This window comes from Protopterus annectens, chromosome 16.part0, assembly GCF_019279795.1.
Source record: "Protopterus annectens isolate FY-2018-M chromosome 16.part0, PAN1.0, whole genome shotgun sequence".
In the NCBI taxonomy this organism is placed as follows: domain Eukaryota; kingdom Metazoa; phylum Chordata; order Ceratodontiformes; family Protopteridae; genus Protopterus; species Protopterus annectens.
In genome coordinates, this window is record NC_056750.1 from 436,609,018 (window position 1) to 436,627,447 (window position 18,430).

Consider the following 18,430-nt stretch of genomic DNA (forward strand, 5'->3'; position numbering starts at 1 on the left):
CTGCCATCTAAATTCAGGAAACTCTAGATAATCTTCACATGGTCCTCCCCGTTGACCTAAATCAACCTGGTCAATAACAATAAACTTGAACCTATGTTTGGGGTTCTCTTTAAGGTGCTTAAATAACGCATTTTTACTCTTTTTTCTTAAGATATGAATGCTGCTAGATCCTTTTTCTTAAACCTAGTTTGGTCTTCCCAATATAAAATGCCTTGCATAACTCACATAAGGGCACATAAACCACCCCTTTGCTATTACAGTGGAACCTTCAATGCAGTTTAATTTCTCCAAACCCATCTATGTAACAAGTAGAACCCTCAAAAATATATTTACACTGGGGACAATTTCTGTATTTGTGCATCCTTCCTTCGTATTCATTTATAACCCATTCCTTCCAAAATTGTTTTAAAACTAAGGTCCTTTTATGTACAATTACTGGATTAACTCCTACAGTGTCCATATATTTTTTTATATATCCCTTACACCTTCCAATTCCTTTCCACAGTACATTTAATATCCTGAAAATTTACGGTATAAGTTCAGGTAAGGGAATGATTCTTTCAGTTTCCTCATCTTGTATTCAAAATCCATTTCAGTGGATATCATAAGGGCTAGTCTTGCACAATGCCCCTTCACCAAACTTCTCTTTTGGTGTAAGGGATGCATACTCTCAAAATGAAGCAAAGAATTTGAATATGTAGGTTTCCAGTAAATATTAGATGCAAAACTTCTTGCTTCATATTTTTTTCTCAAAGTAATATCCAAAAAGTTTACCAATTCTAAATGAGCTTCCATAGTAAATGTAAGAAAATCTGTTGTAATGTGTAGATAATGAAAACATTGTTTTAATCTATCAGTTGAATCCTTCCAAAAGAAAATCAAATCTAGTTAATGCCCTACAAAAGCCATCTATTTCTGTATTCACTAGTTAAAACAAAATTAGCCTCCCAAAAGGAAAGAACTGCATTAGCAAACATGGGGGCACATGATGCCCCCATAAGCCACTCTTCTCTTTTCCCTAAAAAGCTGGTTTTCAAACGTCAAATTATTTTTAAAAACCAAGCCCATAAATAGTCTCAAGATGTCTATTCTTTCCTGACATGGATATATTTTGACTAAGATAATCATAAAACCGTTCTAAGCCTGTGTCATGAGGAATAATAGAATATAAATCCTGAACATCAATTGTCACAAATAGGTATCTTCCTGAAATAACTCATTGGAGACTCTTGACAAAAAATCCCAAGAATCCCTTGGGTGGCAAGGATTTGTTACAAACATGTTTTTAGTGTGAAAATCTATATATTTGACTAAACTAAAGGTTTTTAAAGCTTTCACGTCAACAATTAGGTGCATAGGCTGGTCCACCAGATTCTTGTGCACCTTAGGAATTCCAAACATTGTGTTTTTTTTGGGTTATGGACATAAAATTAAACTCTTCTACAGTTATCTGATTATTTAATAACATATCCTCCAACACCAAATCAATATTTCGATAAGCTATGTTAATCTGGTTTATAGATGTTTCTTTAAATGCGTCTGAATATAAAAGGTTTAACGTTTTGTCAACATAATCCTTAGGGTCCATAACTACCAAACCTCCTCCTTTATCAGGCTTCATCACTCTAAGCTGCTTATTCTGACAAATGTCCTTTAACAACACCCTTTCTCCTTGACTTAAGTTGTCCTCCAACATCAGACTGTTAGAACTATTAAAATAATTCTTTATATCCATTTCACAAAATTTCTCAAAACCATGTGGTGAGGGGAGGTTAAATATGCCTCTTAATATTTTTCTAATTTTCATACAGTCCACCAGCATTTTCCTTATAGTAAAACACACAATTTAATTTCCTTGTGTAGAGTTTCAGCTGCAATATTACATTGTAAATTCTACTTTTCCTTGATGAAACAAAAGTAAAACCCTTTTCAAGCAACTTAGCCCACCTAGCATTAACTTCTACACTACTATAGTTATAAATTAGATAATCCTCAAAATCATTAGCTATAACATGATATTCTACTATTGGTGAGCTTTGCAGGGATTCCCCCTCCCTCTCCCACGAGAGAGATTCAAGTGCCACTAATTCACTTCTTGCCTGCTCAATGAGTTTCCCTCCATTCAGTCCCTTATTCTCTGGGACCCCCTTATTCTAAATGCCCCCCCCCGTGTGACAATTTCATTATCCTCCATAACAACATTAATATTCTTGTATTTTCTTTAAAATGGCCCTGGGGGTTACCTAAACTTTCACAACAGGAGGGGGGGGTAAGTCTCCCCTTTTCATACTCCATCTTATCCTTAAAAAGTTTTTTAACTTTTTTTATTTTTAAGTTCATAAATCTCATCTTCAGTTTTAGTCAATAACGCATTATATTCACCAATTTTGATTCAAAAAAACAAATCCTTACAAATGTTATCTAATAAACTAATGTCTTTCATTAAAATGTTAATTTGTTTATCATAGTCTCTAATAAGTAGCTCTAATAATTCACATCCAAGCCTATTAAACAACTTAACCAACTCACAGTGCAGAACAGTCTTTTAAATATCCTGTGAAACCTGAGTTGGCAGACTTAAATTATGTATTCCAATAGAGGGATTACTTGCAGGCTGTGAAAAAAAAAACACTCTGTAACCTTTGGGAAAGTTCATTAATTAATGTAAGGTTTCCCATAGAACCTAAAACCTTATCGTATAACTCCTGCAGAAGTGCAGTTACAGCATCAGCTCTAGCTTCTCCCTCCATAGAAATACAGTAAAAGTCCACCACGAACATCATCAGAACAAAGACCATACTCAAACACTTGAATTAAATAGTCCCTAAATCCATCCTCATAAGTAATCTAATAAATCCACAACAGGATGTTTCATACTCCTAATTTATTAGGATATATTTTAGGTACATTTAAATATGTTTATAGTATTTTTTTAATAATGTAGCGCTACATTATTTTTTGTTAGCGTTTAATATATTTTGTTTTAAAAGTGTGTGCGCATTGATATTATCTAGGGAAAAGGAGGGACTATTTTAGCAGGTATTGACTTGGCTCTGTATGTTTAAGATAATTACTTTTTAATTGGTTAAAGATTAGGAGGAGAGGTTTAAGAGATATTTAATTCAATTGTTTGAGTATGGTCTTTGTTCTGATGAAGTCCTGTATATTGTTGGAAAAAAGCACTTAACCTTTTGAATTTAATAAATTTGGTGTTGTAGTTAATTGCAGTTTTGTGCTCTGAAGTCTTCTCCATTTTTTTGGTTTATTTGGTCTGTTCGTGGTGGACTTTTTCCATAACAGTAGATTCTGGATGCTCACTGCTACAGTAGCCTTAGCTGTATGAGGTTATATCCTGCCATGCATAAAACAGCTGGCCAGCTTCCAAGCTTCAGGGCACCTTCCACATGCCCAAATGGTCATGCAGTGTGAGCTGAGCTGACTAAGACAAGCTTAGGCTCTGAACCCTTGGTGCTTTCCAGCCAACTGAGATAGAGAGGCTGAGTCCTGAAAAAAACAATGTGAGGAAGAACAAAAATAAGCAATCACACCCTGGAATAAATGAACCAAATAAGGGGGATGGAGTGAGGGAACATCTATTGCTATAGTAAGTTGACTTAAATGACTGTACTATAGCAATAGATGTTCAGATGTTCCCTCACTCCATCCCCCTTATTTGGTGCATTTACGCCAGGGTGTGATTGCTATAGTAAGTTGATTTAAATGACTGTACTATGTTCATCATTTTGATCTCTGCTGCAGTAGCTTTAGCATTATGGGTGGACTACCATAGGTTACTACATTTGAGAGGGGGAAGAGTCCAGGAGCCCCTAGAGAATGATCCTTGGAAGCCAGATCTAGACCTAGAGAAAGAATTGGGTTTTTGTAGTGCTTTGTAAAAATATGTACAGAAGATCAAGTTGCAGCTTCTAGAATATATCTAGAATCCAACACTTTCCAAAAAGTCACAGGTGAAAAAGCCAAGGCACTGGTAGAGTGGACCTTGACCCTACCTGGAAGAATATTGTGGTGAGTATAGAAAAAGGTAATAACCTTAGAGAACCATTTGGAAACTGTATTGACACAGGTTGTCCCTTACCAAGACAGGAACAGCGGATTTAAAGATCTGAAAGATTTAGTTGTGTCAAGATAGTAAGAGTTGTCATTTGATATCTAAGGTATGGAGTATCCTTTCTTAGTTTTTAAGATCAGTGAGGAAAATGGGGGAATTGATAGTTTGGCTTAAAGTAAGCTCTGGTACGACTTGAGGTATCGGAGTTTATTTCTCAAAGAAACCCTGTCTCTGGAAAATGAGGTAGGGTTGACTCCTCATTAAGAGCTTGCAAATCAGATGCTCCTTGCAGGGGCTGGAGCAATCCATAGAACTGTTTTCCCTGTTAGCTTCTAGTCAGTCAGGTGCTAGCTCACTAAAATTGAGCAGGGTAGCTTCTCTAACACCAAATGAAGATCTGAAGAAGACGTCGATGATTTTCTTAGAGGGCTCTTAAGAAACATCCTTTAAAAATTTGGCAAGAGAAAGCCTTGAAAGAGTAGGATCCACATGCAGGCATTCTGAAATGGCCACTAAATGAACCTTGATAGAGGAGTAAAAAAGGCCATAGGAAAGTTGCCCACACAAATATTTGTAAAAAACAGAGAACTAGTCCTGAATTAGGTGCTGGTTGTGTTGGCACCAACTAGAAAATCTTTTCCATTTGCTAATGTAGGATTTTTTTTAGTAACAAGCTTTCTTGCCTCCCTTAGTACCTGTTAAACGTCCTCAGTAAACAGGTGACTAAAATAAGACCCTGTCACCTTGGCAGTCAGGTGAGGTTAATTTGGGTTGTATAACATACCCCTGATATTGTGAGAGTAGATCCATTCTGTAAGGAAGATTGTAGTATTTGCCCCTGGTAATTTCCAAAATAAGAGAGAACCACTGTTGCCTGAGCTGGAATGAGAGTCACCTCAAAGACTTCCATCTGAATCTTCAGATGTACTCTGGATATGAGTGGAAAGGTGGAAAAGAATACAGGAACATTCTTGTTGATGAAAAATAAATATATCCGTCTTCCAGGTCTTTTAGCATGCAGTCTTGCAGCAGAAGCCTGCCAGCTGATTAGAGATGAGACAAATGGCTTTACTAGAGGAGCTCCCCACAGATGAATCAAATCTTGGAAAACCTCTGTTCTAGGTTTCATACGTGAGGGTATGCCCTGTCCTGTTCAGCTTGTTTTGGTACATAATGCTGCTCTGATGGAAAGAAGGATACCTGTAAAATGAGATTGTACTGTGAAGCTGTATCCCAAGCTTGCGTAGCTAATCTGCAAAGGGGGTATGACCTAATCCCCCCTACTAGAAGATGTACCATGTCACTGTGGTATTGTCTGAAACAACTTGAAGAGGCAATGGAGATCAGAGATGATTCAGAGAGTTGGATCAGGAAGGGATAAGGGGAGACCAGAATTTAGGGATATTTGCAGTCTCCTTCGGGTATTTTTTTTTTATTGTTAAATTCCAGCACTGGGATTTGACAAGACAAGGGATGTTAATGCTGGAACCAAAGAGGTTTCATGTACCATTGCATTTTTCTCATGTGAAGTTTTGCCAGTGTTATCGGGAGTGTCATAGATGTCAGGAAACTCAAATTCCTGAGGTACTGCATCATAGTGACCAAAGTCTGGGTGGGAAAAATTGATCTAGATCTATTTTTCCACCCATGGAAAATAAAAAAAAAAAGCATTGTGATCTGAGGTGTCCAGCTAACACCACAGGAACTGAGCATAGTTGTTTGAGAAGGAGTCATAAATGACTTTTGAATGTTTTCTTGGAATACCAGCTAGTGTAAGATATCTGTCACCCAAGTGAGGGAATCTTGACACTTTTGAAGAGACTTTGTGGTGATAGTCATCTACTTTTGTTAAAGAAAATTGATGACCTGTAGCCTGCCCTTAGCTATAACTGGATCTAGACACTTAGTGAACATTCTTAGTGCAGTGGATAGTCTAAAGGGTAAAGCAGAGAACTGATAGTGATCCTGAAATAAAAACCTTAAGAATGCTCAAAGTCTAGATAAAAAGAGATGAACATCTTCTAAATGTAGAGTTACCAAGAAACTTGAATGAGGAAGAGGTAACCTATTTTTGAAGTGACATCATCTTAAAGCTGGGCATTATCACAAACGGTTCTAAGCAGAAAGATCCAGAACTGGTCTCCATGTGTATTCTTTTATGCACTTAAAGAATCCTTGATCAAAAACTTTTCCTAACTTGGGAAGAAAGGGGACTAGTTTTGTCACTTTCTGGAACTGTGTAGTGAAGGACAGGTGGAAATAAGTCTGGTGAGGTGGATGAGGAATTGCCATCTAGCGAACAGCTGTCACTGTCCTCTAACCTTGATGATGAATGATCTTTAGAACCCATTTGTCTGAAACTATCTGTTGCAAAGAGAAAAATGTAGATTAAGACTTTTTGGAGGGGAAAAGGGACTGCCAGGGTAGAAGGGGGATCAAAGCTCCTTAAATAGATAAACTGACTAGTTGGACTGTCCTTGGTTTTGGGTGCTCCTGAATTCTTTTTTGAACACCCTGTGCCATTATGCCAAATTTGAATGAGGGGTTAGAGAATTCCTTATAAATTTGAAAAAGGAATGGAGAAAATCTTGAGATTCTCTGATTTAACTTACTCCTTTCTTCACTCGTTTTGATCACTTCTGGTGCAAAGGAACCAAAAAGTGAATCTTTTTCCAAAAGAGAGTAAAATCTCATTCACATCATCTTGGGAGTTTGAGAATGCAGCCAAGAAAACCACCTCAAAACATTTCCAGAGGCCATAGCCCTGGAAGAATTATCAGCCCAGTCATATACACACACACTGTAAACAGAGAATAGTGACTATTGTAATAGAAGGAACTAAATTTAAAACAGATGTTTCCTCACAAAAAGAAACTGCAGACCAAGCATTCTCATACTTAGAATTAACATTAACATGTGAGCCTGACAATTCAGAGTTCTGAAAATCAAAGTTGTAAAAGCATACACTATTTTCTGCTACCCATCAATAATCTTCTTATCCTTTTCAGAAAGAGTAGGATAGGAATTAACTGTTATGCAGCAGCTGGATAACTAAAGCTAGCTGGGTCAGGTTTTGGAAGACCATATAAAAACTTAGGACTGGGGAACTTTTATATATTCTACCTGCTTTTTTATGGATGGCAGGCTGGCTGTCAGAAAAAAACAGCCAGAGATTCAGATCTTCCAAAGCTGACATAACTGAAAGAAATTGTGGAGATTAAGGAAATTCCTTCTGTAACAGTTGATAAAATTTACTGAGGAACTGAGAAATCTCAGTGTACTCTCTGAAAACACTGGAATGTTATGGAAATAGCCTCTGAGAGGACTCCCAAAGGGAGAATCAGAAAATGAGCTCTCTTCTGGTCTGGATGAATCAGAATGAGGTGAAAACCTGTATCTGCTCCTTAATCTTCCTGTCCAGATTCAGAATATTGAACTACATCAAGAAAGGAAGTATTTTTTCCAGAAATCCAAACCAAAGGGCAAGAAGGACCTACAGACAAAACCATTCAGTAAAAACTGCAAGAAGAACCCTGCCAAGCTTGAGTTTTCACTGTGTGATACCTTAAAACTACTGTAATGGAAGCCCATGGGATATATGCAAATGATCCCTTAAGGACATCATGTTTTAGTTGCATGCCTTCTAAATGTCAATGACTTTTTCATTTTTTATATCTTTATGGTTACAGACATAAAGTCAAACCCAGCTAGCTGTGGACATGCATGTTTCTGCCTTTTTATCAACCTCATCAGCACAGTATACCTGGATAGTTTGGCTGTTCTTCAGAAATGCAGGGTGTTTAAACCCATCTGATGCCCATAAAGGTTAAAATATCCCAACAAACGTCCAGATCAAAGGGTAAAAAGGGCATGCAGGCAAACCATTCAGTAGAAATTGAGTGTTTATTGTGTGATAGCCTGTAGTGGAGGCCCATGGGATATATGCAAATGACACCTTAATGACATTGAGTGTTTCAGCTACATGGTTTCTGAATGTCAAGGTCAATAAGGCCAAAATGTGCATGTCCACAGATAGTGGGGTTTGGCTTTATTGGCCTGAACGTAACCATAAAGAATTGAAAAGAAAGTCATGGACATTCAGAAGCCATGTAAGTGAAACACTTGATGGTCCTTAAGGAGTCATTTGCGTATATCCCATGTGGCCTCCATTACAGCAGGTTTAAGGTATCACACAGTGAAAACTCTAACTTGGCAGGGTTTTTCTTTTAGTTCTTTTACAAGAAAGTAATAAGATTCAAAAGCCTGAATAAAGACCTGGGCCAGACCCAGTAAACACCTGTCCAAGGAAATTTGAGGATGAGTAGATATCTTTTTTTGTCATTTCTTTTTGACATACAAAAATGGGGCCAACACTGTTATACATGGCAGCAGTAGCTTCCACAGGGATGAGCTCAACTTTCTGACAAAACAGAAAACCCCTCCCTGTTTGCTCTCCCAGGACCAACAAGAGTGGCTCTTCCTTGCTCACTGAGGGGACCCCAACAGCCGCAGAGGACATTGCGAATCCCCAGTCCATAGTGGCTGTAGGTGCTATACCAGAGGGATTCAGGATAAAAGATGAGTGGTCTGAGGGTACGCGTGGTCACAGCAAAGTCACCCACCTATGGCTGAGGCAAATTGCTAGCCTGCTGTAGTGGCAAAGGCTGCTTGCTTTTTTTTTAGTGGCTGAAAGACAACCAGCTGTTCTATGGTCAAGTCAAAAATTTTGCCTCTTTCCTAAGTAAATCAACAGCAAAAGTATGCAAAGAATTAGTCTTTAAAAGTCGCTTTTTCCAAACACAATAAAAAGCACTTAAACTTTTCAGCACCTCCCAAAGTAAAACACTATTTCTCCACAGAAAAAGGTTTTTAAATACTTTAAACAACTTTTAGACTGGAAAAAAGAGCACACTCATTTAAAAAGTACAATACAGTCTCATGGCCGTCTGTTAATACACAAACTCCTAGCTATAAAATCTCTTTCTTTAAGAGGAAAGTGTTAATAATCAACAAAAATACTTAAATGGAAGGTTTCCCCCCAAAGGGAACTTGTCTGCCCAGCAAAGGAACAGCACAAGCTGACTGTCCTTAAAAGCCTTAGACCAGAGTATTCTTTTGTCAGCAATAAAGCTCTGAAGGGCTCTGTGTCCAGATTTGTCCAGTATTCAGTTCAGCTCAAGTTGCCTTAGTTTGGTTAAATGTATGGTGACCTGAAGCTGTCTGGCTGTTGCATCCTTTGCATGATACAGAACCCCATATAGCTAAGGCTAGTGCAGCGGTTAACATGGTGAATATTTACAGGTTGCTGCTGATTGGTTGTTACCTTTGGCTTTAAATTTCTGGGACTTGAGCATCTTTGCTCTGCTTAACTTCTAAGCGCTGTGCAGCAGAATTGCTGATCTCTTGAAGAGTATCGAAATTACTTAGATAAAAAGATTTATTTAAATAGAAATTGACTATTGGATTTTGGTAACCTCTAGGAAAGTAACATTTTCTTGTACTGGCAGCTGGCACCATGAGTTGTGTTGCCAGAAGAAGAAACTTGGCTATTTTCTGTTAAGCTACTACATTTGTTTTCACTCTTTATTTTTAATGCTTTCTGTTTTCTAAATTATAAGAAGCTAAATGCTTTTACCACTGGTTGCTTTGTGAGAGGTTATTAGGTTGTGTCCTGGTTGAAATCCTGATCCCCTGGAGAATCACAGGCCACTAAATATTTGGTTGAAAGTTTTGTTGGTTTTAAGTTGCTGGGACCTGCATTTCTATGTGGGTCTAGTTGGCTGTGCTGCTCAGAGCTACTCCTAATTCAGCAGCAGGGCAGTGTACTCCATAGTAACAGAGTGTACTGCTCCACTGCTTCAGTGTGTACACCTCAGTAGCAAGTCCCTTGACATGGTGTGGCAATAGCTTTAGCATCCACCTTTACTACTACCATGCAGTGACCACACTTTCTAATTTGTGGTAGATGTTTTCCTCTACCATCTCGGCACTACTGATTAGCTAAGTTCTGCTTTTCGCTGCAAGCCTCTCCACTAGCTAAGCTTTTCTTCCACTTGTATCTGTACTGCAAGCCCCCGCTCTTAACTAAACAGAGCAAAATAAGACATTTTTTGGGGTTGAGACTGTAGTTCATTTTGTATGAGTCCAGTACTTCTATCCCCTGCTGAGGTACATGCTTGACTTAGTGATATCCTTTAGTTGGTTTGTTACAGATCTGACCACATTCTACTGACCTTATTCTCTGATTGTGGTCCTACAGTCTACTTCACCATTTGTTGTCAGTCTGTTAGCACTAGGTACCTTGAGACTTCTTGTGATGAGATATTTTAATTTTTTCCCCAAACCTCCCTTTAATCCTCAGCTGCATAGATCATACCTCACACACTACATCTTTGTCACCACTTATCACAAGCACTAACCAGAGAAGCCACCCACCCATATTGGTCCAACTGTGCCTTTAAGGCATCATGGTCAAGCCAAAACACACACATGCCAGCCCAACATAATCTCCAAGGCCTTATAAAAAAATATAATTACAAGCGACTACAAAGTAATTCACTAGCTAGGCTTAACAAAGGGCGATAGTGAAATAATTCTCAGGAACCACGATAGGATAGGTGAGAAAATGCTCAGGAGCCAGGATAAGATAGGTGGGATGACTCTCAGAAGCCAGGATAAGGTAGATGATTAGGCAATCAAGTCACTTCACCACAAATACATCTACCAACAAGGTGGTGGTTCACGAGAGTATGAATCACTTGGAATGCAGATCCCTGGAATATATGAAGAGAGGCATGCTTGAGCTCTGAGTAGGCATCCAAGGCTAGTATGCAACTAGTCTTAAGCAATATTCTTTGAGAATAATGCCTCAGTATAAATAAACAATGACCGTCTTTAACTGTTGACTCAGCAATTGGTGCCATTTTAAAGGGGGTCCAGTATGCGTCAGCCTGGAGAAAGATGGCTGTTCACTGTTTTGTCAGAGATGGCTTGTATCTTCTCACAACTTTTGTATATTGGCAAAGATTTTCGCTACCGCATAGTACCTTTTGTAGTCAAAGTAGACCTGCTTCATCTACTGATCTAGCAAACCATAAGTATAAATGCAGTGCTGCTCAATGGTAGAAGCCTCAGTAAAACTGTTTTCCTCAGAAATTCTCCTTGTATTAGAAAATAAATGATATCTGAATTGTTGGGGAAACAAGGCTCTGTTGCTATGACAGCATAACCCCTTTTCCAGGGTTCAGTGCTAATCACTTGTTCAGACCCTGAACTGGGGGGGGGTCCACATCTGTGGTGGTTATGTATGATCATCATGTAGTGCTTTATGCCATTTCAGCCCAGCCCCACCCAAGCAATACTGTCTTCATAGTTTTCTCTAAAGCCAATTTACTTTAGCTTAAGCACTCTGCGTTTGTCATAAACTAGCAGCTTGCTTGCTTTGCTACATGTTAAAAATGAATATTTTAGAACTGAAGCACTTCAGCTTGCTGTGTGGCATAAACTGTAGTAGCTGCTTTCTACAAATGTTGCAAGCTGTTTGCTACAGTTTAAAAGGAAAGATATATATTTTTTTAAGAACTGAAATGCTTAGTGTGGGAGGTGGTGGCAGATCGAGGCATGGCACCAGTGACCAGAAAAGCTAGCAACAAGTCCTATCTGAAAGCACCTGCCTGAATGCATTATTAATGACCTCATAAATTCATAAATTGGGAGCCTGCATTCCCTTGACAAATCAGTTTTGATCCTGCAAAGTTTTGCCTGTTTAATTTGGCTGGCTTTGAAGAAATCCCTGAGGCCTTGGACAGAGGCAAATCTGTACACATGACATGCCTTGAGCTTGCTAAGATCTTTGACAGCATTCCACACTTGGACACTTTAAGCAAGTTAGTCAAAGTAAATGTAAATCCTGGCCTTATCTGGTGCATTGGAATTTGGCTCACAGACAAAACCTAGCAAGTTAAAATAGGGGGAATAATTGTCATCTAAAAAGGCCTGTTACCAGTGGTATCCCACAGGACTTCATTCTCTGGCCTGTACTATTTTTTTAATATTTTCTCAGATGTCAAAAGGTCTTTGGGTGACCACATCTGTGGATGATTACAAAACAGGTGCCATTATAAACTCCCCATGGGAGTTTTAAGTTTAAGTAAGAGTAACACATTTAAATAACCGCTGTCTAGACAGCGATACTAATCTAAATGCAAAAAAAGGAGTATAGTGTCCTACTGAAGACCTGAGCAACCATACTACTACTCCAAAGACACACACTGCTTCAACTACATGGCTTCTACTACTGTTCCATACATGGTACCTCTCAAAACTGATACTGTTATCTTAGACCTGGGCATACTTGTACACAGTGTTTTCTATCAATCATCATGTATTCATGGTATCTACAGTATCTTATCTAATTCAGTTGATTATCAAAGGTATATAAAGTGATACATTTAAGTTCAAGGTTATTGCACATGTCTAGTTTACCCACATTAGGCACATTACTGAATACAATGCTCCCTTCAGCATGTACCTGTCAAGACACTGGATTCAACTTGAGAGATCCCAACAGTCCCTCACTAAGAAGTTAAAGGACCTGTAATCCATTAAGAGCACATTATGTATTAAAACTCTCTCCTTGTACTGTCAGGCTCCTAAGGGGGAATATCATTCCAGAATACATGGTCTCCATTGACTCAATCCTGTGCAACCTCCTCCATATTCTCAAAACTAGAAGAACATTAATACTTGCACAAAGACCCTTCAACCTTCACTTGTAACACACATAGAACCTGACAAAACAAATTCTTCAGTTAAAATATTCCATTCATAAGGAGTAGACCCCTCTTGCATATTAGTATAGCTCCCTCACCCTCTTCAGGTGCAAACTAGGCAAAGCTGCCCCAGAGTTCCTTATGAAAGAGGGTAGCATGTAACAGGTGTCAGCACGACTAGATTACAAGCAATGGACCAGAAGAAATGCATAGTAATAACCTTTGAACCCAAGTTAGGATGGGCTAGAAAAAGGATTTCTTACTGACAGCTTCTCTAATTCCCTGAAGAAGCAAGTCATGGCAAATTGTCTGAAAAAGGAAATGTCTCCTCACCCATCCTTCTCCAAACTTATATATACCAACACAAACGGTGCATTAAGAATAGAATAAAATTTGTGAAAACAAAAGGAATCACTAATGGCAAATACTTCAAAGGGTACTGGGTGTGCACGGGCATTGATTTCCTATAGTCAGCAATCTGAACTGTCATATGGAGCCCTATGCCATTTATATGCCGGGTGTAGGAATGTGCCTACAACATTTGTTTATAGTGAACAGTGCTTATAACTCAAAATTCTTTGACAGAGGCAATACACACTGGGAACATCTTCCAAGAGAAAAATTCAGCCAAATTGGTTGGCTGAAAGGTTTAGATCCTAATCTGGAGTCACTAGATAGCTGTCTTAAATGTATAATACCCTTCAGAAACTGTTAATAGTATTTTGTCTGATGGAAGTTCCACCATCAGACATATGTAGATAGTTGACAGGATAGTTTAATAGAGGAGTAAGCCAAATAGTAAGCCAAGGCAAATAGATTGGCAATATCTTAACTGTCCTGGAAAACTAAAATAGGCAATACACAGAAACAGGAAATAGTTTGACACTACAAGGTTTGGTGTAGGACTGGTATATTGATAGAAAGGTTTTATAACTTGAACAGCAGAAGGCTTAAAATGAAGAATATTTGCACATGAGAAGGCTGCTGAGGTGTTGGACAGAAATTGCATATTCTAAGTTTTACTTTTATAGGTTCATAGGTTGGTACTAGGCTATCAGCCCTAGGGCCTATACAAGCCTAGCCATAACAATTCCCTGGCTATTTCTTCCCACATTATTTACTTTCCTGGACCCCTGTCTAGCAGGGTGACTGACTTGATCCCTGGGGTGAATTTCCTTTCTCCCATCCAAACGTCAAGGTTCCTCTTGAAGAGGTCCAAAGAGGCACTCTGCTTGACATGTATGGGCAATCTATTCCAGAGTCTGGGGAGTCTCTGGGTCAGGAACCTATCCCTCCAGCATGTTTTGTTTATTGTGATGACAAGGTTTAGATCCCTGGAGCGTGTAGCTCTGAGGGATTGGGATTTCTTTAAGTGTAGCATGTCCAACAACTCTGGGTTTGACATGGCCTTGTATGTTAAGCAGAGATCGCCTCTGAGTAGATGGTATGGTTTGATTCAGGAAGTAAGATATTCCTCCTCTGAAACAGAACCTAATGGAAGGCTACACATTTCTAGAAGTATTAAGAATGATGGAATACAAGGGAACTTGGAACAGAAAGTCATACTTGGTGAGTTACAGATAAAGAACATGAGAGGGGAGGCAAGGAAAGCCAGTGAAGCTGATGCATCCATATAAAACAACATATTAAGATTATTTTTCTTATGTGAAAGTTAGTAGTATGATTTCAAATTGGAAGAATTGCATGTAGCTCTGGAGAACCCACCTTTTTATGGCTGTACACAGGACAGAGATTGCTCTGAAGGAGAAACGCATGCTCAGTGTTAGGGCAAAATATATAAAACAGATGTGCTAAACTAGATGGCTTCATTTTACATTTGATGGTCTCTAAATGAAACTCTTGATGCACCGAGACTTTGCAGCATAGTGTAACAGTGTTAAAGAAAGGTGCCTGAGAGCAAGAAGACACAACCTAAGAAAAGCTGGGTTATTAGTCTAAGAAAGCTAGCTACTCCACACTTTAGATGGTTGTGAACCGCTGGAAGAATTTAGCAGCAGCTTGAAGGACTGCAATTCTTAAAATATATGGGATTCAGTAGTGCATGGGTTAATGAAACATAGCTCATTTCAGAGCTCCAAGGATTGTTTAATGCCCTGCCCGCTGGATTTGGAACTGGGGAAACTTTGTACATATTTTGTTTTAGTCTCTCTTATTCATAGAAACATGATTTTTGTACTGTTTAATTTCTTTGTGTGTAATTCTCTGTGGTTTTACATTTTTGCTTACAAATGTTTTCATTTTGTTTTAGTACCCTGCAATGCACAAACTCAGTCTCTCTGCTTCAAGTCCTCATCTGCTGTGGATAACCTAATTCTGGCTGTCAAACACCTACAATCATGTATCCCAGAATCAAACTCACTGGCTACTTGCTTGGATAACCTTGTTACTGAAGTTAAGATGCTTGGAAGAAACTTTGTTTTTTTACTACATGTAGGTCATTTCTTATATTGTCTGCTTTTGAAGCATGGAAAAGTGTTGACTCTGAAATTTCACTGCAAAGCCTTTTCTGTCACCATGGTTACAGGATAAACCACTGCTCTTTCTTTACAATAGAAACAGGCTGTTAATCTGACTGGCTCATAAATTTTCATTAGATAGTATTTAAATAATGAAGGCAAACTGTTGAAAAATGGACATTTACATGCTAAGATTCACAATGAGACGGAATATTTTAAGAAGAGTTTAGTGCCATCCTGGTTATAGTTGAAAGTGGATGGCTTGAAGGCTTTACAAGGTCACAGATTTCAGAGTTTTATATGGGGGGGGGGGGGGCAATGCACATTATTTATCTGAACAAGTTTCATTCTTCATTGTTAATGTTTGAAATGGAACAGTGTACTTAATTCTATAAGTAACTAATGACCAAAATGTCATGATGTAAAAATGACACACGCACAGTAATTGCAGTGTCAAATGCATTTTCAGGGTGAAAATAAATGTTTGACATGAATTTGTCTAGTAATTGCATCCAAAAACATGAGTGTTTCCAGATTCTGTACAGCTTGGGTTTTATACCCGGTTTGGTTGTACTTCTGGCCTTTATTTGCGATAGACATTAGAATTCCAGACGAATAAGCTTCTTTATAGTCAGCAGTATTGCATCATTTACATTTTAGGGATAAACCAGCAGTTTTTGAGGATTACATTACATTATTGAAAAGCAAGCTGTGCCTACAAGTTTAGTTCTATATTGTGCTTTACACCTGTATTAGTCACTGTTAGTGCAGTTTTCAGTTTGTAGAAACCAGGTAGTGAGGAAACCATGACACTAAATATGGACTTGTGATTCCTGCTTCAAATATGTTGAAACATAAGACCCGTCCTACCATATATAATAATTCACTATGTTGCATTAAAAATTAAGCAGTGAAAATAGGTACCAGAGCGTTATGTTTCACTGACTATTCTGTTGAGAAATGGTGCTGCGTGTAATCCACATTTTCCTTTATGGTATAAGCAATATTCTGTGTGGTCTGACTCGGCCCCCCCCCAAACATATTGAGAGGGGATATACTGATTTAAGGCTCATGCATTTTTTGGTAAGTTAACAAGCAGTCTGAACTCTCATGCTATAAAAATGATGATTTTATGTTGGCCATAACCTCTAAACATTGGTATACACAAGCACTATTTAATATAAATCCTTACTGTATCTTATAATAAAACATTCCATACTTCAATTGACTAAAACTTATTTCTATCACAATTTATAAAACATATTGTATACAACTGTACCACAAAAGCTTCACCCCTCACTCCTCTAGTTACATGTAACTCGATCATTACACAACTATGGAAAAATAGGAATCACTGTGTTCACACAAACTCAGACATCAACAAATCTCTGGGTAAAACATTAGGATGGTCATTGCCACCCCATACATTCTCTTCTAGACTCACTTCCCTAATAAAGTACCATAACATACTGTCTGCAAACTTCTACAGGTTTCTGTCAATTGTGATCATTTGTGATTTAGTCAAATGAGCATTCAGTCAAATGACCTAACACCAAGACATTCAGTGGTGTAATACAGGGACTTTTGACCCCATTCTTATTTCAGTAGTAGAACTCCGCTCCAGCTCTCTCTTAGTTTCTTTTTTATACTTTAACAGTCAAGGTAATACAGATTCACAGACACTAAATCCTATCTCTGCATAATTCCTACCCATGTTTTGTACTCTTTCCCTACAGTTAAGTTTTTTGTCTTAGTTAAGTCATGGTTTCAGGTCTGTACAGAATTGCTGGAGAGGATTTTAAGACTTTTTAAAACTGAAATAACTGCATCACCTTTCTTAAACTAATGACCCAGTTTGTGTGTCTGGTTTGGTTTAGGTTATTGCCTTCCCAGATTCTGCTCAGCAGTTTGTTCATGACGTGGTTAATGCCCATACTCTTGACACCCTGATGATTCTAATGCGTAATCTTGTTTAGCCTTTTCTTCCTTCCAGTCTTCCATCACTCAAATGGGATTGTCCTGGTTTTAAAACAGTGTTAATGCAAGAATAAAGATCCTAAAAATGACAGGTCCACTCCTTGTGACCAGTCCTTATGTGTACATCCTGCTGGGTCAGTCTTGACATTCCATAGTCCCCATTCTCTTGCCCTTTCCTACATTAGTGTCCTGGCATGACTGTGTGGTGCAGGGTTGAGGAGCTTGGTTAAAAAAAAAATCATCAAAGTAGGATTTGTGGGTTGTTCCTCTGCCACGTTCAATGAAATGAATATAGCTCTGATTAAATCTGGATTGGGAATATCTGCCTCTTTAGATGTAGTTTTGTCATTGTACAGTAATTCTTTTTATTGCAGAACTTTGAATGAAGGGTATTCATGAACTTAATTCACCTTTATGGATCCTTTTCTTTCTCTCTCTCTGCTCCAGTCTATAGGCATCTTCTCCTATGACTAGAGGAATATAGTAGAAAACTGAGGTGAGGGGGAGCAAGTTGCATGTAATGTCTGCTAAATTCCCATAGAAGCAAGCTTTAGGACACCACCTGTACATTTATTCTGATTTCATTTAAAGCTTTTGACAAGCTCTTGCATCATACATGCTCTAGCCATTTGTTGAACTTTCCTTGCACTGTAGCATAAACTTGGATGGAAGAGGATGACTGCTTAGACCTTACCTAGTTTACCCAATTTTCTATTTCTCTGAAGGATAAGTTCTCAGTTTTATCAGCCCCCTATACAGTCTTTAATAATATTTCAACAGTTTTAGGCCTGGCATCTCCATCACATTGTTAAATTATCCACCATTCTTTCTGTGAAAAAAAAATATTTTTTTTTTGCATCTTCCCTATGTTTTCCTGTTGTACATTTCTTTTTGAAAGAGGATACCCATTTGGACATGGGGTCCCCTTCATTTAAGTCTTTTCTCAGTTTTCATTTTTTTTTTAATTGTGTATAGTTGGGCTTTTTAGTTGCTCATTAAGTGGCTTATTTACAAAATGTATGTAACATTTGTTACCCTTGTATAAACTGCCTTGAACTTATTGAAAAATGTAAAAAATCCAGAATTACAAAACAATGTATCGAATGAGATCTTGCTGACTGCCTAGAGAAACATCT

The 18,430-nt window shown here is 38.2% G+C and overlaps 1 protein-coding gene across 1 annotated transcript in view; it reads left to right on the forward strand.

The window, feature by feature from the left end:
* Window positions 1-18,430, forward strand: part of LOC122790606 (kinesin-like protein KIF14) — a 1,004,205-nt gene that overhangs the window by 847,019 nt on the left and 138,756 nt on the right. Inside the window, exon 24 of the mRNA XM_044058133.1 lies at window positions 15,110-15,291. Coding sequence (XP_043914068.1) covers window positions 15,110-15,291 — 182 coding nt within the window. The remainder of the gene's footprint in view (window positions 1-15,109; window positions 15,292-18,430) is intronic.